The sequence below is a fragment of the Artemia franciscana genome, chromosome 13 (genome assembly GCF_032884065.1).
Source record: "Artemia franciscana chromosome 13, ASM3288406v1, whole genome shotgun sequence".
Classification (NCBI taxonomy): Eukaryota; Metazoa; Arthropoda; class Branchiopoda; order Anostraca; family Artemiidae; genus Artemia; species Artemia franciscana.
In genome coordinates this window covers 31357633-31382092 of record NC_088875.1, presented here as the reverse complement: position 1 = coordinate 31382092, position 24460 = coordinate 31357633, and the positions used below count along the sequence as shown (strand labels likewise).

Here is a 24460-nt window from a genome sequence, read left to right as displayed (position 1 = left end):
ATTCAGTTTTGATTGATTGTAATCTTGGTCGCTTTGTTTCTTTAAAACCAAACATTTAATTCTCCTTTATTTTGTTGTGTAGAGCTTTAGGGGAGTTTTTTTGTTCATATTTTAATACTTCTAAACTTTATTGGTAAGTATCAAATCCTATTGTAAGATTTGATCAGAAGGGAGCAACAAGGTTCAAGGCAGTGGCTAATAAAGACAAACTGGGTAAAATCAAATAAATAACACATACGAGGAGTTCTCTCTTTTCTCTCTTTCTTTCTTTCTTTCTGTGGATATTTTCATTATCGTACTATATTTTTATTTTAAGCGACCATTATCAGAGCATAGTTTGCAGCTTTTTGAAATAGAGCGGGTAAATGTTATGAAATAGAAATAATAATTGTAAATTTGTCATACAAGAAAGGTAAAAGGTAAAGGATACGGTATTAGACTTTACAGTCCCTACCAGCAGTGCTGATCTTCGTTTCTTGGCCCTTCAGTCAGGAAGTGCAATGGGGGGCTGGGGGCCAACCACGCCACTGACCCCCATCCCAAACTGAACAACTGGGTACACTGGGATTCGAACCCGCTTCCTCTCAGACAAAGGATCCTGAATCCAGTGCACCAATCCACTCGGTCAGGACGGCTGTCATACAAGAGAAAAGGAACAAATTTGATTTGTTACTCCCTTTCTTGGAGAAGTTGTACGACACCCTCTTGTGACTTTGTTCAACAGTCAAAATCTTACATGTCATCTGCATCTGTGACACAGAGTTTTTTGTTGTTCTTTTTTTAAGTATAGATGATTCCTGTAAACAATTCCATAGACAGATTAGAACTACGCTCATTTACTCAATTAGATCTATGCTTTTCATTTGTAGTCTTGTTTTGGATACAAACTTTCTTTGCTTTTTTGTCTTTTTCCTTTTGTGTGTGTTTTTATGAGACAAAGTTACAAATTTTGTCTTAGATGAAACTTTTATCGTACTGCATACAAGTAGCGAAGAAGAGAAAAAGAAAGATGAAAAAGAACTGTTGATTGGTTTTACTCTCCTTTCTAAGTCTTTCAGTAGTAATCTGTAAAGTTTTTTCAAGGATTTCACCAAAATTATTCTTATCTTTTTAAGTTACTTCTTTTTCGAATTGCCCTATTACCGCTTATGTATGCATTTTTTTTTCAGGATTATGATCTCGCTTATCGGCAGACACCTACTATGCGTATTGGAACCTTGCCAGGAATGCCAACACAACTTTTAACGCCTTCACCCTTTATAAGCCCCCCTCTGCAGCGTAGAATTGTAACTGCATCCATACCTCCGTCTGGAAGTGTGCCCGAAATCCGACCTGTGCCACACTTGCAACCGTCTTCTCAGTCAAGGCTAGTACAACCAAAACCCCCAGCTCCAATGCAGGGTCATAAAGGAAATGTTCCGATACGTCCAGGGCCTGGCACCTCTTCCAGCTCTCTAAATGCGTATGAACATATTCAGATATCGTCTAATCGTCCTGATTTGGCAATCAAACCAGTTACTTCAAAACGGACAATTCTACCGGCAACAACGTCTAGTACTTCTAATGCGCAGTGGAATACTGAACAGAAAAAAGTTCCTTCATTACAAGTGGTAAGCTTTTAAAATAAATTTTGAACTTGGTGTGTTGTAATTGAACAGAGAGACATCTGAATAAACTTATATTTTCTAAATCATATGATATATTCTCTCTAGTCAACTAATTAAACGATGGTCGGCCTCTTAATTGTAAATATAAATGTTTTTTGTACTTTATGAACGATAGATTGCGTAGTGAATCCAGTTTATTTTTGAGAGCACCAATTTTTGAAAAGCAAAGATGTAGCCAAACTGCAAACGAACCTTATTGGTTAATTTTTATAGAATCTAATTGCCTTTACCTGTTTCTATGTTGTTCAATTTGGAATAATGAAGCTTTTCAAGTGCTGAAATAAAAAAAAAAACAACAAGTTTTTCAACTGAAAGTAAGGAGCGACATTGAAGCTTACAGCGAACAGATACTATTACATATATGAGGGGTTTCGCCCTCTCGTCAAAACCTATTTATGCTAAGATTGAATTTTGTTCCAGTTCTACAAGAATGACCCCTGAATCGCAAAGGCTGCTTAATTAGAATAAATAGGTCTTTTAAAAGTACTGAAAAAAATTAGTGCAAAGAGCGAGGTATTGACGAGGGGGCGAACCCCCTCATATACGTAATAATTTTTGTTTGTTTTAAGCTTCAATGTCGTTTACTTTTAGTTGAAAAAAACTTTTTCGTTTTTCTAATTAATGCTTGGATATCCGGCGCCCCCTTCATGGGAAATCCCCTTTTCCATGAAAGCTTCTTCCATGTGAAGGTCCTCCCACGCAACCCCTTCTCCCCTCTCACTAGAAAAATTCCTCCTGAAAGGTCTGTATACTTCCCAATGACCAATAGGATTACTATATGTAAACAAATACATAACTAAATCCATCCTGAAAAGTCTCTACACTTCCCAATGACCGTTAGGACTACTATATGTAAACAATGGGCAAAATTCATAACTTGCAGCCCTTTCCCCGGGGACTATTGGGGATTAAGTCATCCTCAAAGACATACTAATTAGATTTTTCGACTATGCTGGCAAAAATGGCTATCTCAAAATTTTGATCGGGTGTTTGGAGAAAAATGAGCATGGGAGAAGGCCTAGTTGCCCTCCAAGTTTTGATCCCCTTAAAATGGCACTATAAATTTTAATTTCCATTCGAATGAGCCTCCTTGGAATATTCTAGTGTCACTGGGTCGATACGATCACCCCTGAAAAAAAAAACACGCATCCATAATCTTTCTTCTGGCAAAACAAATACAAAATTATAAATTTTTGCAGATAGGGGCTTGAAACCGCTACTGAAGGATTGTTTGATACGCTGAATCCGATGGTGTGATTTTCATTAAGATTCTAAGACTTTTTTTGGGGGGGTGGGCTGTTTCTCCCTTTTTTCAAAAATAAGGTAAATGTGGTACTAAACTTGATGAAACTTCTATATTTGACTTCAGCATAAAAATTCAATTCTTGTGATATATCTATTGGTATCAATTCGCTACCACGAACTGTTTGATTAATTGTATATCTTTTTAAACAGTTTCTGAAGAAAAAAAAAGGTTTAGCCTGTGGCCAGACACTTGTAGCGAATTGAGTGTATAAGAGCGATTCTTTTGATTTGATTTTAGTGCGATTTTCAAATAATTGAATGAGATTTGTCCTACTCGTCAATATCTCCATAATTTGCCATCACATGATGGGTAGGTCAAATTTCATTTCACTTTTGAATATGGCCTGAAAGTATGAAAAAAAAATTACTGTTGAATTCAATTCAATTGGAGCCAAATGAAAAGCTTGTCATTTTTTTCTTAGCCAGTCGAAGAAATGTTTAAAGATGTGAAACACTCAAATTCCATTCTCACCTTTCCTTTATGTGTTGATGAAAATATAGGGAGCAAGCAATGTAGAGTCTTGGGTTGGTTTTTATTACTTTGGGTTTTTATCCCGAGCTGAAGGCGGTGAAGGTGAATACTGATGAATTTCGGGTAATCATTTTAATATTTTTCGTTTTTTGCGTCACTGGAGCTCAATTTCCCAGACATTGGAAATGGTTCTGGTTCACTAAGCCGTCAACATATTTTACCTTTTTCCCCTCTTTATTTGATCGTTTTAAAGTACTTGGTAAAACTTAGTTCATAATTGTCAACGTTCTCGGTTTTTCACTTATTTTTCTTTTCTTTTATTTACATCTTGGATAAGATCCACATTACAATAATCTTTAATATGTTTTATATATTCTATGGTTAATCACACTTTTTGAGCGCTCTTTCCAAGTATTTTATAGTTTGAAAAAAATAGCGTGAATAGCAAAAGGACGAAAATCAAAATGAACAAAAGAAAATGAAAGCGCCAAAAAAGAACATCAGAACAGGTGTTTCTAGTTTAGTTTTCTACTATTTTTTCAGTGCTGTCGCTACATCTTTAATCTCTATTTGAACTTGATTGGTTTATTCTGTTTCTGTTATTTTTCCATTATTATCTTTTTTATTTGCCCTTTGTTTGATAGAAGAAAGTACTGCTGTTTCTTATTTAAGTCCCTTTCTTTTTCTGAATCGTCGAGATGTGTTTAAGGTAGGATGTTCTATAAGGTGCTCATTTCTTTCTGCTTTTTTCACCAATTATTTTTCTAACGATATTTAAAAAAAACTCCTAATACATTTATCTGCATGTGGAGATTCTAAAAAAATACGTGGCGAGGGGAGGCGAAACGTACTTTTCACAGTCTAGGGGAGGTTAAATTTGTCATTTCTTTCAATTTGTCCCAAAACAAAATTGTATATAAATGTTTTTTTTCAGTTCTACCTAATTGATTGACACTTGAGCTGTAAATATATATATATATATATATATATATATATATATATATATATATATATATATATATATATATATATATATATATATCATGAAAAGAGAAATCACTAATGCAACAGCACAAACACATAAAAAAAAAAGAGACAGAAGGAGAAAAGGAAGACGTTTCCTAAATTAGTGATTAATATAGACCGGCACTTGAACGAGGCCTTAACCCTACTCATCCATACAATCACATAGGTCAAACAGCATAGCCATACACAATCAACCATAAAGAATAATCCATGGACAGGCAGTCATGTCGTCAATAAGTATAAGTCGTCATTTACCAAACAATAGAAAAAATAATATAGACAAATAATTCAGAGGCAACACCCTCTGAATAAGGGCTCATCAGGAGAATACACTGGCCTATATAGGGTTTCGCCACTCTAAATTCTCTACCCAGCACAGTGTTGTGGCTACCACAGAATATCCATGGCATCCCCACGTCAGGTATCACCCCCAAAATACATGTCTATGAAAAAAAAAACAGCAAATGTAAAACAACCAAGTAAAACCAAAACAAGCTTATCCTGTTAATATATCCCTCCCTTTAGCAACAATAGGTAAACTAAATATTATAAATTTTACCAAATCATAAATATTAACACATTGCAAAAAACCTGAATGAACTAAACAATTATAGAATTCATCTTTACCATGTGGCTAATTTTTAAGAAAATCCGCTCAATTAGAAACACAATTCAAAATAAATGGCGCTGTGACAACATTTCTCGAACCTCCGAAATTAGTTAAAAATTTCTTTAAGTATTTCTAGATAATTCTTTTGATATTTATTTAAAAGTTCGCTATAATGAAAACTAAATTTTTTAAATTGCCAAGTTAATTTATTTGCAGAAAAACCTCTTGATATCAATTTTTGGCTTAAGATTTTACATCTATTTTTAAAATCAATATAATTACTACAAATCCTTGCATAACGAAGTAACTGTGAGAAAAACGCTGAATATGTGATATTTGAGTGTATATTACTTTCAGGGAATGGGAAACTAATCACTTCAAAATCAAAATCATCCGTTTTATTATACATTTTAAAACTTAATTTATTATTATCACAAATATTAATATTTAAATCTAAGAAATGATCTTCATGACCAGCGCCATGACTAGGCTCAAGAATAAGCTCTGATGGATATATATTTTTAGAAATACCAATGAAATCCTTACAATTTAAGACCAAAATATCATCTAAAATATCTTTTATTATTTGACAAAGCATGTTTTAAATTAATTGGATTATTCTTATCCATCATATATTTATATTCTAGTTGACTTAAAAACAAGTCAGCTATAAATGGGCTGGCATTCCCCCCCATGGGAATTCCCATAATTTGCTTGTACAACAGCACAAAAAAAGAAAAAAAGAGAGACAGAAGGAGAAAAGGAAGACTGTTTTCCTAAATTAGTGATTAATATAGACCAGCACTTGAATGAGGCCTTAACCCTACTCATCCGTTGTCTGTGTGTGTGTGTTTCGAGTGACGTCATGTTTGTCGACTGACGAAATTAAAGACCGGGACATCGGGACACAAATGACGACCGGGACATAGAGAATATAAATGACGACCGAGACACTCAAAGAGAAAGCGACCGGGACACAAGGAATGTTCGATTAGCAATAACCATCAACAAAGCATCGGGACACAAATGACGACCGGGACACAGGGAATATAAATGACGACCAGGACACTCAAAGAGAAATTACAGACCGGGACACCGGAACACAAATGACGACCGGGACAAAAATGACGACCGGGACACAGGGAATATAAATGACAACCGTGACGCTCAAAGAGAAATTACAGACTGGGACACAGGGAAACAACAACAACGGGGACGCCGGGGGCACAGGGGAGAAAATACTGATAATGGCCTGCTTCATCTTCATTTTCTTCATTACTGTCTTGAACATATTCATCGGAAACCATCGGATATTCCCTAAATGCCTTACTAAACCTAGAGGCGTTATCAGTCAAACCCCCTCGTTCATTTTTATCGACTACAATTATGTACCTGGCAAATACGCCATTCAGTTGTTCAGCAATTCTGTCATAAGTGAATGAGCCCTTGAACAAGCAACAAGCAAGGGCATAAAATTTCCATTTCAATCCTCGTTGAGCAAGTATGCAGTCATTCCCAAGTAGCTTTTGTTGTTGGCAGACCAAATGTGTGTTGTCAGCGACATTTAGTCGGTGAGTTAAAAATCACGAACCATATCTGTATATACTTCAAAAACTTAGCTTCAATTTACACAGCTAAAGGTTTTCTTCATGGAACATTTGCATAAAGTGCAAGACCTGTTATCAGATTTTTGAACGATGGCTTCTCAACAGTTTACAGGGGTCGCATCTCGTCCACAGTGTAGTCCAGTGCCAAAGAATTCACTTTTGACTGTGTCAGTTTCAACGATCTTGCAGCAAAGAAACATCCGTTACCTTTTTTAGAATGTGAGCTATAATCAGGGCCATTATTATCTTCATTATCTTCAGATTTAGACGACCCCGAAAGTGAGCCTACAAGTTCAATAGCCTCTTTGCTAGATGATTTCCTTTTGTTCTTACTGTTTATCAAATTTATCACAAAAAACTGACAGTTCAATATCTATGGTAGTTCCACTATGATAGCGTCCTTTTTTGAAATTTCGTGCCAGGCTAGGAGCCGCTGTTCTCAAAGACTAAAATCCATTCGTACACTAATATATAGGCAGTTCAATTCGTCGCATCGCCCTGCGTCATGCTGGTATAATTTTTCTCATTAAGAATGTACTTGAGTACTTAAGTACCCTTAAGTACTTAATTTTTTTTATTTAAGTATAAGTATTAAGTACTTTAGAAATTTTTTACTTAAGTAGAGTATAAGTAGGCTACTCAGATATTTTACTTAAGTACTTTTACTTATGTATCTCCCAACACTGATATATATTGACGTCCCATAAGTAGCCACAGCGACACCTGCTCTCTGATATTCATTGTAAAACATATACTTTATTATTATACAAAGTAGCTGTTAAATTGTATAATTATTGTCAAGATTTGACGACGGGGGCCAAACATTTTGTCTCCTATCCTCAGAAAAGAGATACCCTACAGTTTTTTCTTCTTTTGTATGTAAATACATTCTAAGACCACACTGACTATATATGACGTACGAAACTCAGAAAGGAAAGGATATGGCTGTCGTCCGACATGCTGCCTCATTCTCGGAGTTTTTTTTTTAGGCTACTACCCAGCATCCCTCACTGTTGTGGAACCCTGTTTCGGAAGCTCGTGTTCATGCGTACTTTCTTTTCCTCCAATATTCCTCCATTCGCTTTATTTGTTAATATCACGTTCCAAAGCTAACGGGACGCGATTTTTGTGGCACTCATAATTAACAGTGAGGTCTATAACCATGTTTATTTCAGGCACCTTCACAACGATTTCAACCCCAAAAAAACATTGTTGAAGTGTCTACGCAAAATCCAGCCAGCTCAATAAGTCGAGAAGTTACAATGGCATTGCAAAAGAAGCTACAGAATACAACTATTAGACCAGCCAGTACTGAGCCAGCGAAATCAGATCCTAAACATCAAGTCCCGCAAAATGTGGCAAATTTGTTAAAGTCGCTGCAAGTAAGCTATTCTAGATCGTTTTTCTTAATAAATTTTTTTTTTTTTTTTACAAAATTCTCATTTGCAGTTTGAATTTTATGGATACCTTCAAAAAAGGGAAGAAAATAACAAAATTATTAATTTTAAAAAATTGTAAAGTTAATATAAATAGACGGATAATACTAATAAACTGTCAAACGAATGTTTATATTCAGCAAAACTTCTACAAAGAGAGCCATCTATTAAAAAAAATTGTTTTTGTTAAGGCCGTGATTAAGTGAACTGATGGAACTCAAAAATCCCATGTTAAATTGAAAATTTATATTTAAAAAGTACTCAAGTATTCATTGGTGGAAGATGCCGCTTTTAATATCAGGTCATCGCTTCTTGAAGATGCTACAAAATGTTTGCAAGGATTTTGCTCTATTTCCTCTAATTGCTTAGAAATCTTCGAAAATGTCTAGGTCTTTTTCACAAGTGTACTCTATGAAGGATACTGCTCTTAGAACAAAATCGGTACTATCATGAGCAGAAGACAATAGCCTGTAAGATGATTGGAACCATTTTTTGATGTATTTTCCTGTTTTATAACAGTCCCATAGAATAGTTTCAGCTACCTGAAACTTTTACAAGTCGGTTGCCAGAAAGAATAGTTTTAGATCGTCGATACTACCCCCTAGAGACCAAAATGACAAAATAAGTATATTTAGAAATTTCAACTATTTATTCTACGGCTTTTGGGATTCAGGGGTCATTCTTAAGAAATTGGGACAAAATTTAAGCTTTAGCGTAAAGAGCGAGGTACTGACGAGGGGTGAACCCCCTCATATATGTAATAAAAATATGAGAATACAGAAGTTCGTTACGTAGACTAATTTGTAAGTTACGTATATCTTTATCTAATAAAATTAATTTTTACTAATAATTTTACTATTAAAAACATTCGTAAAAAATTGAAAGTTCTAGTTGCCTTTTTAAATAACCAAAAAATCGGAGGACAACTAAACCTCCTTCCCCGCTCCTTTTTTCCTCAAAATCATTCGATCAAAACTATGAGAAAGCCATTCAGCCAAAAAAAATAAATATGGAAATTTCGTTTTAATTTTTCATCTGCAGAGAGCATAAATCAAAACGTGCATTGCTTCAAAAACGTTCAGAAATTAAGTTAAATAAAAACAAGTGTTTTTTAACTTAAAGTAAGGAGTGGCATTAAAACATAAAACGAACAAAAATCACTTCATATATGAAAGGGGCTGCTTCCTCATCAACGCCCCGCTCTTCACGCTAAAGTCCGACTCTTTCTCTTATTTTTTTAAACATTAATTGTTTAACTGTATTTTTAAAACAGTAAAAAACTTTAGCGTAAAGAGCGGGGCGTTCACGAGGAAGCAGTCCCTTTCATATACGAAGTAATTTCTGTTCGTTTTAAGTTTTAATGCCACTCCTTACTTTCAGTTATTATTTTTTTTTTTTAATTTAATTCGTCAGAAAACTTTGGTTTTCTAAGAATCCTCGAAGAAAGCTTTCAACTAAGTTTGGTGTTTAGTTTCGAATTAATCAACTGAGGTATTTTAAATAGTCTATCCCTAGGAAAAAAAAGGGGAAAAAACAATAAATTTTAAACTGTCCTCTATGCATGCCGTCCCAGTTTTATATACATGGGCATTTTATACTTGAGAATGATAGTGCTCTTTTAGTCATTTTCTCTTCTCCTTTGGTCGGTAACCAAGCTTTGCAAGACGCAGCCAAATATATTAATATTTCTCGGCTGAAGCATCTCGCCAAAGGAAGCTGTCTATCAAAACCTTTCACAAGACTTGATAATTGGTGCTATTTGAAGTTTTGACAATCGATGGTCTCTAGAGAATTAAAAGACAGAAGGCTAACCTTACTTCAATTCTGAAGCTCGATGTTTTCAAGTTCACTTAATCACGGCCTTAAACTATTAAGCACACTCAGTTTTTGTTAATTTCTTTGCAATATAAGATTTTGCGTTCTAGCTTAGCAGCTCAAAAAAGTTGGTTTAAATGAGAATTGGTGGCGTAGGTTACTTTTAAGTGATATTCCATGATACATGTATATATAGTGATATGTAGGAATATTTTATGAGAATTTGTGGCTGAAATGAAAATTTATGGAATCGGCTATTGTTATTCAGGTTTTACGTGGTGATTATGCAATTCATTCATAAGCATTGAATGCAGTGAGACCCAATGGCTATATCACCAAATTATTTACTAAATTGATTAAATGTGCCTTCCTCTCTTAACGCGGAATTTTTTCCCTTTTGTCTTGCCATCTAATTTGTATGTCTTGTATTTAGTTTGTTCTTTCCTTTTTCAGACACTTTTTGTTTCTCTTAAATCTATTTTGATCTTTTTTCTGAGCCTGTTTCTTATGTCTGGGTTAATCCTGTCCAAAATGTTCATTGTGGTGACAGCTGTAACTATGTGATATATTTGAATTTTTCTTTATTATTGGTAGGTTCTTTCAGCTTTTTGATGTTTCAACTTTCTTCTTTTTTTCAGCTTGTTTCTTGTGTTTCACTCCTTTTTTGCTTGCAATGAAGAAGTCTCTGTTCATGCCACAAATTTGATGCATATTTTTGTTCTCTAATTTTCTTTGGCCTAAACATCTTTTTTTTTTTTTGAGTTGCCATGCTTGTTACTTAGCTCTCAGGCATTTCATTCCCTCAAAATAACAATTGCTAAAATACAAACTGGACATCATCAGACATGATTTATTAAAAAGAAAAACACTTAGAAACATTTTTGCTACCTGCCAAAAAATCGTAGACTTGAAGAAAGAAGCCAACACACTAGTATCGTGACATGTTTGTGATGGTTGGAAAAGGAAAACCTGTTTTGCTAGTTTGCTATGGCGTTGGAAAAAAAACACCTGTCGGTACACAAAAATCAACTTGACTCTGCCCCATGTATAGTGAGAATGAATAGTAGACCCCACGCATAATAAATCAGTGAATCAACAAAGCTAGAAAAGCTTCAGCAATCCAAAAATAAACTATAGCGTGCAAAATCTGTCAAACCCCGTAACTGGCAAAATATTTAAATTTAGATGCATTTTCCTAGCAGACTTGCTATGAGAAATGTTTACTGAATTATTTTGCAAAATGTGGTTGAGAGCGAAACGCATAGATAGTAAAATCTATTTAAGGGAATAAGAGAAAAATAAAGACGACAGAGAACATATTTGGAGGGGAAATGGTGGAATTTCTTCATTACATTTCGATTTTTCTTAACCAGAATTTTACTAATTCAAGTTAATGTTGCTTTGTAGACAAAGTTTCATCAACTACAATCAAAAGATACTTCATAAACTTGCAACTTCATTTGATTACTTAATCCGTGGGTAATAACCTGGTAATCATGATAAAGTGATACTATCAGAATAAGAAACTCTAATCCGCGATTTATTCACCCCTCCTCAGATTACAGTACTATCAACCGGTTTGTTTATAGACTTCCAACGGCTATTTATCTCTTAGCTCTGTCAATGATTGTTATATCACTGACAAAGAGTTAGATTGTTTCATTAGTCGTTTTCCATCAGTTCGTTAAATAAAATAGGGCCATTAACTGTACCCTTCGAAATGTCTATTTTTACCCAGTTCTTTATTGAAAAGGAACCATTGGAAGGACCGACTGGTAGCGATTATTTAAGAAATCTACCGTTTTCCTCTTCAAAACATGCCCCTTTGTTCTCAAAATCGTCTGATCAGATCTTACGACTTTCGCCTTATGTCTTGCTTTCTCTTTGCCGACTTAATTTTACGCGTGAAGATGAATTAAAATCAAGTTGCCATCAGTCCATGGCTAATGCAAGAAAAGGCCAAGACAGTTGATAGTCTGAGTGAGAGGCGCAGCTGGCCTAAGCCTTTTCCGGTATGTATAAAGTGATGTATAGCTCATGACGGTCAATGTCGAATATACTTCTATGCAAAATGGGAAGTTGTTCGCGGTAAAGTTTCACCGGGATTAAATTGTTTAGAGAATAAATCTGTGGGGAGGAGGGATTTTTCCGTGGAGGTGTAGCTAAATTTCCTGGCAATATTTAAAAAAAAACGATCAGAAATTATTTTTTTAATTAAAGCAAGCTTTTTCAACTGAAAGTAAAAAGCAGCATCAAAACTTCAAACGAACAGAAATTATTATGTATATAGGGGGGGGGGGGGTACTTTTCCTCAACACCTTGCTCTTTGCGCTAAAGTTTGAATTCTGTACCAATTCTTGAGAACAATTCCTGAAACACTATGTTCGTTTAATTAGAACAATAAGAAGTTTTTTTTTCAGGTACTAAAAAACTTTAGCATAAAGAGTGAGGTGCTGGAAGAGTAACCCCTCTCATATTCGTTATAATTTCTGTTCGTTTAGTGTTAATGTTGCTCCTTACTTTCAGTTGAAATAACTTGTTTTTTTTATTTAATCTTAAAAGAAGTGATCTTAGATATATGAGTTTCTCTTTTTTAGCTGGGAAATTCTGTCTCCATCCAACTGCCAAATAATAAACCAAAACCTGCCCCTGTGGCTGATGCACCGATAAAACCGTCCTTGACAGTTATACCTGGACCATCAGTTGCGCCTATTGGATCTTCATCTCCTCAAGTATGTCTTTTGTGTTTTTAGTCTAGTTGTAATGAGTCTAGCTAACGTTGAATTTTTTTTTATAGAAGATCCACAAAACCCCTTACAAAACTAGCAACGCGAAAGAGATGGAAGTCTTTTTGAAGGCTACTCCAAAAGATTTTTCCAAAAATATTTTCCAAAAAATATCCAAAGTATTTTAACTGAAACTGCTCATTCCTGTATTTTCCTTCTTTTTTTTTCTTTGTTTTAGAACAAGGATCGAAGCTTTCTGAAGTCAACGAGACCGAATGGCCCCATCCTCCCAGAAACGCTGAGATATAGGGGCGTTAAAATCCACAGTTTTGCTTTCATACCTCACGCTGACGGTTGGATGGATGTGCATCTATCCGTCCAGCCAAAATCCTGGGGTTACCACCCTAAATATTTATATAGGGTTGAGCAGTTTCTTGTATATAATTTTTTTTTGCTTTGAATTCCAGGTCATATTATTTTCACAACATTTTTGTAAGTAAGGAGGTCTCCTACTACCGCTGCTCTTTTTGCATATATGCTGAATAAAGAAGTAGGCCTGGGCTTTTTAGGACAAAACGATCTTTGTAGAGTCCTCAATTTTAAAATCTTGTTAGGGTCATATGTTTTGAGCTTGTCCATGCTTCTTGCAAGACATCTCATTCACAAGTGTTTAATAATAATAGATATAGCATTATAACCAAAAGCCAGTCCGGGTCTTGGTTTTCATTTAAAGATTGGGAACTTGTATCTATCCCTAAAATGGATTTGTAAAAGAACATTCAAAATAGTGTCCCTTTTGACGAGTAGAATTTAAAAATATAAAATAAAAACAAAAAATGAATCGTAACGATGATTGTTCTTAAACACTTAGCAACGCACCAAAATCGTCTACAGTTGTACCAAAATCCTCTTTCTCTCTCTTTCTCTCTTACCGGTCTAGACTTCAGGCTTCGGGTCTTACTGTAGTATGAAAAGATGGATTGGTCCTGCTTTACACCTGGTTTCTATGATAATACTACTACTAACAACTCCTCGCAGCATCAAGCACCTGAGGCCAACACAGCTACACACGCTCCTCCTCCATCGCAATCTATTCAAAGCCTCTTTTTGCACCAGAAAGTGGGGTTGAACCACATTTTTCGTTCGGCCTACTGTTTTTACGATAGGTTTTGCTGAACCACAGTGATGCCTAGACTCTGGTTGAATCCCAGTCTGCTGATTCCAAACCACTACCTGAGTTTTTGTCAAGCTCAGATCCTCATAAAAATATTTTAGAAAAACGCTAACGTAAACTGCATGATCGCCAGTTTTCTCTTTTAGCCCCAGAATCGAAGATTACGAATCGGGCTCAAAGATATTTTTATTTTTTGTGTAGCTTGAGATTATATCCGTGAATGGTTTGTGTTCTAAAAAGTGGTTTATATTTCTCTGTTACTTTTTCTTCGTTGGTCTAGTTTTAATAAGTCTGGTTAACGTTGATTTTTTTTTATAGAAGATCCACAAACCCCCTTACAAAACTAGCAACGCGAAAGATATGAAAGTGTTTTTGGAGGCTTATTCTTAGAGAATTTGCTATATTGCTTTTAGTTGACTAGATTTTAACCTTTTAGGGTAATTTTGTTAAGTGAACAAATTTCATTTCTGGAGTGTTCCTCTCCTTCTCTTTCTCTCTATATCTCTCCCTCTTTTGTTTTCGAGCCAGTCTCCCAGCCAGGGATGTTATGTGAATAGTTTTAAATATGTATAGTTAAAGAAAAATAAAGAACTTGAACCTTCTCTTTCTTATTCCGGGATCACACATTTGTTTTCTAGTGAGAAATGCGCCATGTTTTCTAAAAAGTATGTTTTGAGCAGGGTTTTAGCATTTGTATAGGAAAATAACAGTTTCAGTTATTTAGTGTTACCTTATGATTTTATCGTGTCCAGTTCGTCGTTTTGTTTAAATAGCCAGGCTTCTTTTTTCATACCTAACATGTTCCACCTACGCATGTAGCCACAACCGTGACTCTGCTGAACCTTACTCAAAGAATGAAAAAAAAACTAAAATTACCTCATTGATGCAGAAAAAGCGTGACGATTCTCAAAAATTACTCTGAATATCACAAAATCTTGCAGTTATGTGCCGGCATATATATGAACCTAGATTCCCACTAGGTCTGAAATATGTCTTCCACGGCCAGCCTTTTTATCAGACTGAGAGAATGTAGGCATCACTGCAAAATTTTAATGGGCTGATAGCGATTATTCGGAGCAAGGCTGAGTTTGTTCAACAGAAAATGCAATCCTTCTACAAAATAGAATAATTATTTGTATTTTCCTTTTTTTCTTTTTTTTTTGGTTAGTGTGCCGGCTGTCAAGTTGAAATCCAAATTCGTAGCCTATTCCTCTAAACTGAGTATGCACAATGTCTGACACCTGTGCTTGAACCCGATATCTCACTTGGTTCCTAAGAGAAAACGAAATAGACCCCCCTCCCCCAATTATGCTGTGCTGTAAGTTCCTGTTTTGTAACTTCACCTCTTTCTGGCACTTGGTATTTACCAAGTGTCATATAGCGATTGCAATTTCTACCAGTCCCAAATATGGCTTGTGGTCTCGGGTATGAAACCCCGATTCAACCATCTGGGGGGGGGGATTGGAAGGACGGTTAATTAGGAAAAATTAGAAAAAATGAGGTGTTTTTAACTTACGGACGGGTCATAGGATTTTAATGAGAATTTTAATGAAATGTTTTTAACTACGTAAAACATGCAAATATACAACATTCTTCGCTGTCCCATTGTCTGTGCATATAAATAGATTGTAAGGTTTACTGACTCTTGAACATGCATCATTTGTGTCCCGGTACCCCAGTTTGTAATTTCTCTTTGAGCGTCACGGCCGCCATTTATATTCCCGGTGTCCCGGTCGTCATTTATATATCCCGCCTGTGCCCCCGGCGTTCCCGTTGTAGTTGTGTCCCTACATCCCGGGCGTCGTTTATATTCCCTGTGTTCCGGTCGTGATTTGTGTCCGGGTGTCCCAGTCTGTAATTTATGTTTGAGGTTCCCGGTCGTCATTTATATTCCCTGTGTCCCGGTCGTCATTTGTGTCCTGTAATTTCTCTTTGAGTGTCCCGGTCGTCATTTATATTACCTGTGTCCCGGTGATGCTGGATGTACTCAGTGGAATGGCAAAAACGAGGTTTGCCACACGCACATATACTATTCTGGCTACGTAAAAAAATTACTTCGAACGAAATTGATGATGCGATTTCCGCTGAAATACCTGATGAAAATGTCGATAAGGGGTTACATGATATTATTGTAAAAAATATGATACATGGACCTTGCGGTGCACTGAACGAAAATTCACCATGCATGGCCAAAGGATGGTGCACAAAGCAATATCCTCGACTTTTAGTATCCAACACAATTACTGGCAATGATGGTTACCCACAATATAGAAGAAGATCTACTGAAGATGGCGGTAAAACAGCAATAATAAAGAAGCGTAACGGTACCACCATCGAAGTAGATAACCAGTGGGTTGTTCCATATTCCCCAGTATTATCAAAAACATTTAATGCACACATAAACGTTGAATACTGTAACTCCGTAAAGGCAATCAAATACATATGTAAATACGTCAACAAAGGCAGTGACATGGCAGTTTTTGGCTTGCAGCCCGAAATCAAAGATATCGACGAAATCGTACAATATCAGGCTGGAAGATACATAAGCAGTAATGAAGCTGTTTCGCGAATTCTTTCATTTCCGATACATGAACGTAGTCCAGCTGTTGTTCACTTAGCGGTACATTTACTGAATGGTCAACGTGTTTATTTCTCGGAAACAAACGTGCAACAAAGAGCCCTGAATCCACCGGATACAAAATTCACAGCTTTCTTTTCGCTTTGCAAAAATGATTCTTTTGCAAAAAAACTGCTGCATACTTAAGTGCCTTCGTATTACACGTGGAATACTAAAAATAAAGTATTTGAACGTCGAAAACAGGGTAAGTCAGTCGACGGCCAACCTACCATCTTCAAAGATACCACGATAGGAAGACTCTACACCGTTCACCCCAATCAACATGAATGGTTTTTTCTACGCCTGCTTTTGGTGAATGTACCCGGTCCGACATTCTCGTAGTGCATGCCAAGCTCTGAATTTATTGGAGAATGACCAACACTGGGATAACTGCATCAATGACGCGTGCAAAACGTCAACCCCAAGTCAAATTCGTGCATTGTTTGGCATCATTTTAACAACTTGCTCTCCATCAGCTCCTACAGAGTTATGGGAAAAATATAAGTTGAAAATGTCCGAAGATATACTCCATCGAAAACAGTTAGAGACGTCAGATATGACTTTTTATTTTACATCAGAAATTTATAACTACACTTTAGTTATTATTGAAGATTTGTGCGTACGTATGGCAAACAAACCTCTTCAGGATTTGGGAATGCCTTCACCTAACCCTATCGCTGCTGTTTCGACATGTGTAGAATTGGATCGTGAACAAAGTTACAGTACGAGTGATCTACTGTCGTATGTACAAAATAACATTTCCAAGTTAACGTCGGAACAAAAAGACATTTATGATACGATAATGCATTGTGTCGATAACAACGTTGGAGAAATTTTCTTTTTGGATGCGCCAGGAGGTACTGGTAAAACGTTTGTGATAAAACATCTGGCATCAATTCGATCAAAAATGATATAGCGTTGGCAATTGCGTCGTCCGGAATAGCCGCAACATTGCTGCCTGGTGGAAGAACTGCTCATTCCGCTTTGAAATTGCCTCTGAATTTGCATTCTACAGAAACTTCCACGTGCAATATTTCCAAATCATCTGGGATGGGTAAAGTATTGCAGCAATGCAAACTTATTATTTGGGATGAGTGCACAATGGCACACAAAAAATCACTCGAGGCTCTGGATCAATGCTTGAAAGATATGCGAGGGAAGTCGAAACCCTTTGGCAGCACATTAATATTGCTTGCGGGAGATTTCAGGCAAACATTACCTATAATACCTAGATCAACTCCTGCAGACGAAATGAATGCTTGCCTGAAAAATTCTAATTTATGGGCACACGTAAAAACACTAAAATTAACTACAAATATGCGTGTCCGATTGCAAAACGATGACTCTGGTCAAAAATTTTCAGATAAATTGCTGGCAATTGGAAACGGAAAGCTCCCAGTAGACTCAATTTCAGGACGTATACAACTACCTGCTGATTTCTGTAATTTAGTGACGTCAAAAAATGAATTGATTGAAAAGTATTTCCGAATATTCTAAAAAATTATAAAAATAATAAATGGCTAAGTGAAAGAGCGATTCTCGCACCCAAAAATAAAGACGTCCACGAAATCAACAATATTGTTTTGACCAAGATTCGAGACCAGGCAGTCCTTTACAAGTCAGTCGACACAGTTTTGGAACCAAATGAAGCGGTTAATTATCCATCTGAATTTTTGAATTCCATAGATCCTTCAGGGTTTCCACCACACGTGCTACAACTAAAAATAGGCGTACCAATAATACTTTTAAGAAATATCAACCCACCAAAGCTTTGCAATGGCACGCGACTTGCCGTAAAAAAAAACAATGGAAAACCTAATAGAGGCCACAATCTTGACAGGGCCTTTTGAGGGTGAGGCTGTTCTTATTCCTCGAATACCCATGATTCCAACGGATCTGCCTTTTCAATTTAAAAGATTGCAATTCCCAATTCGATTAGCATTTGCAATCACCATTAACAAAGCTCAAGGTCAATCATTAGAAATATGTGGTATAGATCTTAATACTGATTGTTTTTCCCATGGACAATTGTACGTTGCATGTTCGAGGGTCGGTAAACCTGACAATCTATTTATATGCAGCGACAATTGGACAGCGAAGAATGTTGTATATTCGCAAGTTTTACGCAGTTAATTTGTATTGTTTCTATCTATCTATCTATCTATATAAAAACGAGTTGTGTGTATGCATGTTTGTTTGTTTGTAAAAAGAACGTTTGCATATGACGTCATTATTAGAACATACGGCTTTGTATATGCACAGACAATGGGAAAGCCAAGAATTTTTATATTCGCAATATTTACGTAGTTTGAAACACATATATAAATCTATCTATATTCACAGGTGGGACACAGGGACACAACTACAATGGCGCGTAACTAATATGGCGCGTAACGACTTACGCGCGCGGGGGGGCTTGGGGGACGCGAAGCGCCCCACCAACTAGGTGTTGGGGTGGCGCGAAGTGCCACCCCAACAGCTAGTATATATATATATATATATATATATATATATATATATATATATATATATATATATATATATATATATATATATATATATATATATGTAGGAAACAGGACACTTGTTATTTTAACATCGTAACTCCTGATTTATGGAGTAATAAGTTAATTTGAGTCAATAGGCGTTTGCGTCAATAGTGTCAATAGTTTGACACTATTGATGTAGGACAAATTATTGACCTGCGTCAAATAAGTTAATTTGAGTCAATAGGCCTTCACAGTAATTTGACCTCCATATTTTGCTAGTTTGACCCCCTTTTGCTAGTTTAGGCACTTCCAGATAAGCTAGGACGATGAAAGTTGGCAGGTGTATTAGGGACCTTGCGAGATAGTCTCTTCCCCGATTCAACCATCTTGGGGGAGCAAGCGAACAGATAGTTGAGAAAAATTTTATTTGCTGATAAAACAAGTGATTGTTTTTCATTGGAGGGAGTTCGAGGAGAAAACCGGAAATCTTGGAAAACGCTTGGAGTGGAGAGATCGCTATGAAACTTGTTGGAAAGAAGCTCTTGGCTCCTCCGACCTCATTACAAGTGCCATATGAGCTCTTGGCTCTTGCTATTTCTTGGAAACTAATTAATTTTTTTTTTCAGGCAACTCCAACAGCGTCCGGCCAACACGTGCAAAAGAACAATCAAGCAATGAATGTGACTCCTGTCAAAAACGAGAGCCCTAAAACAACGCCTAGGAAGTACCTCCCAAGAACCAAAAGTAGGCCGTCACTCCTTCCTAAGGTTCAGCGACCGATGGCTCAAAATGAGGACATTGTTGATATCTGTTTATGCGATTTTTGTGACAAGCAGTTTACTAGTCTTCAACAAACAAAGGTTTATTTGCTTGTTTTTTTTTTGTTTTTTTTTTATTATTATATATGGTATTGTTGCCAAAATTTTGTTCTGCTGTCTTTTTGGATTCAGTTCCTGCTCAACCCTCAACTATATATTTTTCCCTGCCCGCAATATTCTATGCCTATTTCATTATGGATAATCAAGTTTCTTCTGGGAAATTTCACTTATTTAAATAGAAGCTTGTTCTAAATTAATTTTTTTTCTGGTGAAGTAGTGCTTTTATTGGGACAAAGGGACATTACTTGTTATTCTTAATGGTCATGAGAGTGACAAACCAAATATACGACATTGAAGGGGTAGTAGCTCTTCCCATTCACTGCTTTTTTAGCTTACTGGTTTTATTCTGAATTAAACTACTACACCTCACTGCAGCACCAAGCCGCCTGAGGCCAACACAGCTGAGAACGCTCCTCCTCCATCCCAATCTATTCAAAGCCTCCCTTTTTGTACCCTCCCAGGAAGTTTCCATTGCCTTTAAATTTTCTTTATTACACCCTTCCACCCAAGACGAGGACAACCTGCTTTCTGTTTAGCCCTAGACGGTTGGATAAAACGGACAATCGTCGGCAATTTGTCATCCTTCATCCGCATAACTAACCATCTCAACCTTTCTTTCATTATAGCCCTAGAAAGCAGAACTGAACCACTTTTTTCGTACAGTCTGCTGTTTGAAATATGATCAGTCAGTCAGTCAGAAATTGCCTACGGATTGTCAGCCAGAACAATCCGTAGGCAATTTCTCTGCAAAACACTAGCAAATCTTCAGCCACTTTTCGGAGCGCCCATGCTTCAAAGCAATTGTCATCACTGTAGCTTCTAGTATTCTAATCTTGGTTTGCAGACTTGCCTTCCTATTCTTTCAAACTTTTTTTTAACTGCGAAAAAAAAACCTGAGTCTCGGCTAATGTATTTTTAATATCTTCACTGCTCCCACCGTGTTTACTAATAATACTACTAATGTAAGTGAAGCTGCCCGCCTGATCAATCCTTTCGTTACCCGACGTCACCTTTTCAATTTCACTTATTCCTAGCCTTCGTGACTTAGTCCTCTTAACGTTAATTTTCAAACCTATTCTAGCACCCTGGTCCCGCAAAATCTATAAAAGTTTAATTATTCCAGGCGAGTTTTTTCTCCCCTTTTTGATTCCGTGGTCTCCCATTGCCTTTCCTGTGCTCCTCCTCAGATGATCCATATAAAGGAGGATAGAACACAACCCTGCTTAACTCATGATTAAATACAAAATCAGCTGCTAAACTCATTTCCTACCTTAACCGCAGCAGCGTTATTCTCGTACATAGCACTAATCACTTTAATATATTTTTGTGGTATTACCGTACGAGGATAAGACCTTTTCTAAAGCTCTTCTATCATCAGAATCGAACGCTAGTCATAATCTATAAAACTGAGGAGCTAAGGTGTTTCACAACTCAGGCACTTCTCAATTATTAATCTAAGACTGAAAATTTGGTCGACACATCCTTTACCTTTTCTGAAACCGCACTGTTCTTCTCTTAAAACTTTGTCTACAGCATCTCTCAGTCCAAAAAGTATCATATTGCTAAGTAATTTGCTACCTACAGAGACCAGACTAATGCCTCGATAATTACCCCACTTACTTTTATCACCTTTCTTATACAGTGGTCTAATTAAGGTCTTCCTTAAAATCGTTACTTCCCCTTTTTAAAAATCATATCCATAATCTTCAGCAAATTATTTCTAACGTCAGAGCCACCATATTTAAGTTAATCATTTACCACACTATCAGCAACTGGAGCCTTATTATTTTTTAATCCTTTTAGTACTGCCGCTAATTCTTTCTCATAAAAATCTTCCTCTAAATATAATTCCTCCATCCAAGGTATGGCAAACTTTTTCGTTTTCCTCTATATCTTCCTGCAACTGTATCTCGGTTTAGCATATTTTCAAAATGTTTGCCCATCTCTCTTTATTTCTTTCTTTATCACTAATTGTGGCCCTGTCCGTATCTTTAACTGGGAGAAGTCCGGATTGACTCCTCCCTCTCAATTTATTAACTTGCCAGTATAATATTTTACTATGATGCCGTCTAGCTGCATCTTTTATATCCTCGGCAATTTTATTCATGGCTTTCACTTCACACATCCCTAGTTCATGTTTTAATGCTTTCTCCACTTTCTTCACATTCCTGTTGTTTTCATATGATTTGTCATTCATACAATTCCTGTACAAGCCCCTTCTCCTTTCTATTAAACAAAGCTTTTTTATTAATATTCTTAGTTGCAGTCCCAACATTCTTCCTTAAGACACCATCAGCAACTTGCCTTTTTGCTTTTCCAAAATTATTCCAACCACCTTCCAAATTATCAAATTTTAAACTCTCAAGTTTAGAATTCAGTTGTTCCTGGAAAAATTCTCACCGTGTAGTCTACCAACAACATAACTTCCTGGGAGGTAGTTACCCTTTCAAAATTTCAGCTTTAAATTTACCCTAGACACTACTAGATGGTAATCTTTACTTTTAACATCAATAAAAGCATTCCTATATACCCTAGTATCTTGTAATGATCCTCCCAGTCTTTGGTTTACTATAACATAATCAATTAAGTTTGCTGTTTTACCATCACGTGAATACCATATGAACTTATGGACCATTTTATGACCAAGTACCATTGGTTTTAACTAGATTGTTATACCTACGAAATTGCAAAAGTCTGTTGCCATTACTGTTTTCTTTTCCTACACCAAATTAAACATATATATATATATATATATATATATATATATATATATATATATATATATATACTAGCTGTTGGGGTGGCGCTTCACGCCACCCCCAAGCCCCCCCCCCCCCCCCCCCCCCCCCCCCCCCCGCGCGTAAGTCGTTACGCGCCATTGTAGTTGTTTCCCTGTGTCCCACCTGTGAATATATATATATATATATATATATATATATATATATATATATATATATATATATATATATATATATATATTTTCAACTACGTAAAACTTGCGAATATACAACATTCTTGGCAGTCCCATTGTCTGTGCATATAAATAGATTGTCAGGTTTACCGACTCTTGAAAATGCAACATATAATTGTCCATGGGAAAAACAATCTGTATTCAGATCTATACCTCATTATTCTAATGATTGCCCTTGAGCTTTGTTGATGGTGATTGCTAATCGAACATTCCCTCTGTCCCCGTCGTCATTTATATATCCCCCTGTGCCCCACCCGGCGTCCCCGTTGTTGTTGTTTCCCTGTGTCCCGGTCATCATTTGTGTCCCGGTGTCCCAGTCTGTAATTTCCCTTTGAGTGTCGCGGTCGTCATTTATATTCCCTGTGTCCCGGTGTCCCGGTCGCCATTTGTGTTCTGGTGTCACGGTATGTAATTTCTCTTTGAGTGTCCTGGTCGTCATTTATATTCCCTGTGTCCCGGTCGTCATTTTTATCCCGGTGCTTTGTTGATGGTGATCGCTAATCGAACATTCCTTGTGTCCCGGTCGCTTTCTCTTTGAGTATCCCGGTTGTCATTTATATTCCCGGTGTCCCGGTCGTCATTTGTCTCCCGATGTCCCGGTCTCTAATTTCGTCAGTCGACAAACATGACGTCAGTCGACACACAAACATGACGTTACGACACACAGACAACTTACACACAGACAACACAGACAACCTCATTATTCTAATGATTGCCCTTGAACTTTGTTGATGGTGATTGCTAATCGAACATTCCCTGCGTCCCCGTCGTCATTTATATATCCCCCTGTGCCCTCCGGCGTCCCCATTGTAGTTGTGTCCCTGTGTCCCGGTCTGTAGTGTCATCTTATAATGACGTCATACACAAAGCCTTATATACTTGTAATGACGTCATATGCAAACCCACAAACAGACAAACATGCATACATGCAACTTATTTTTATATATGTAGATATAGTTTCTTTTTTAGTTTTTTAGCTTTTTTCTTTTTAGTTTTTTACCTTTTATTTTTTTCCTTTTTTTAATTTTTTTCTTTTTTTTCAGCTTTTTCGCGCCATATTAGTTATGCGAAATTTTAGTTGTGTCCCTGTGTCCCAACTGTGAATATAGATCGATATATTTATGTTTTTAACTACGTAAAACTTGCGATTATACAACATTCTTCGCTGTCCCATTGTCTGTGCATATAAATAGATTGTCAGGTTTACCGACTCTTGAACATGCAACATATAATTGTCCATGGGAAAAACAATCCCATATTCAGATCTATGCATCATTATTCTAATGATTGCCCTTGAGCTTTGTTGATGGTGATTGCTAATCGAACATTCCCTGTGTCCTTGTCGTCATTTATATATCCCCCCTGTGTCCCCCTGCGTCCCCGTTGTAGTTGTATCCCTGTGTCCCGGTCGTCATTATATTCCCTGTGTCCCGGTCGTTATTTGTGTCCCGGTGTCCCAGTCTGTAATTTCTCTTTGAGTGTCTTTGTCGTCATTTATATTCCCGGTGTCCAATTTGAGTCAATTGGCGTTTGCGTCAATAGTGTCAATAGTTTGACACTATTGACGTAGGTCAAGTAAGTTAATTTGAGTCAATAGGATTTCACAGTAATTTGACCTCCATGTTTTTCTGACAGTTGCTTCACCAAATCAACATAACTGACAAAAT

At 36.5% G+C, this 24460-nt stretch overlaps 1 protein-coding gene across 1 annotated transcript in view; it reads left to right on the top strand.

The window, feature by feature from the left end:
- Nucleotides 1–24460, top strand: part of LOC136034297 (uncharacterized) — a 73622-nt gene that overhangs the window by 26149 nt on the left and 23013 nt on the right. The window contains exons 5-8 of the mRNA XM_065715435.1: nt 1170–1610; nt 7863–8069; nt 12536–12670; nt 19571–19804. Of these exons, the coding sequence (XP_065571507.1) occupies nt 1170–1610; nt 7863–8069; nt 12536–12670; nt 19571–19804 (1017 nt within the window). The remainder of the gene's footprint in view (nt 1–1169; nt 1611–7862; nt 8070–12535; nt 12671–19570; nt 19805–24460) is intronic.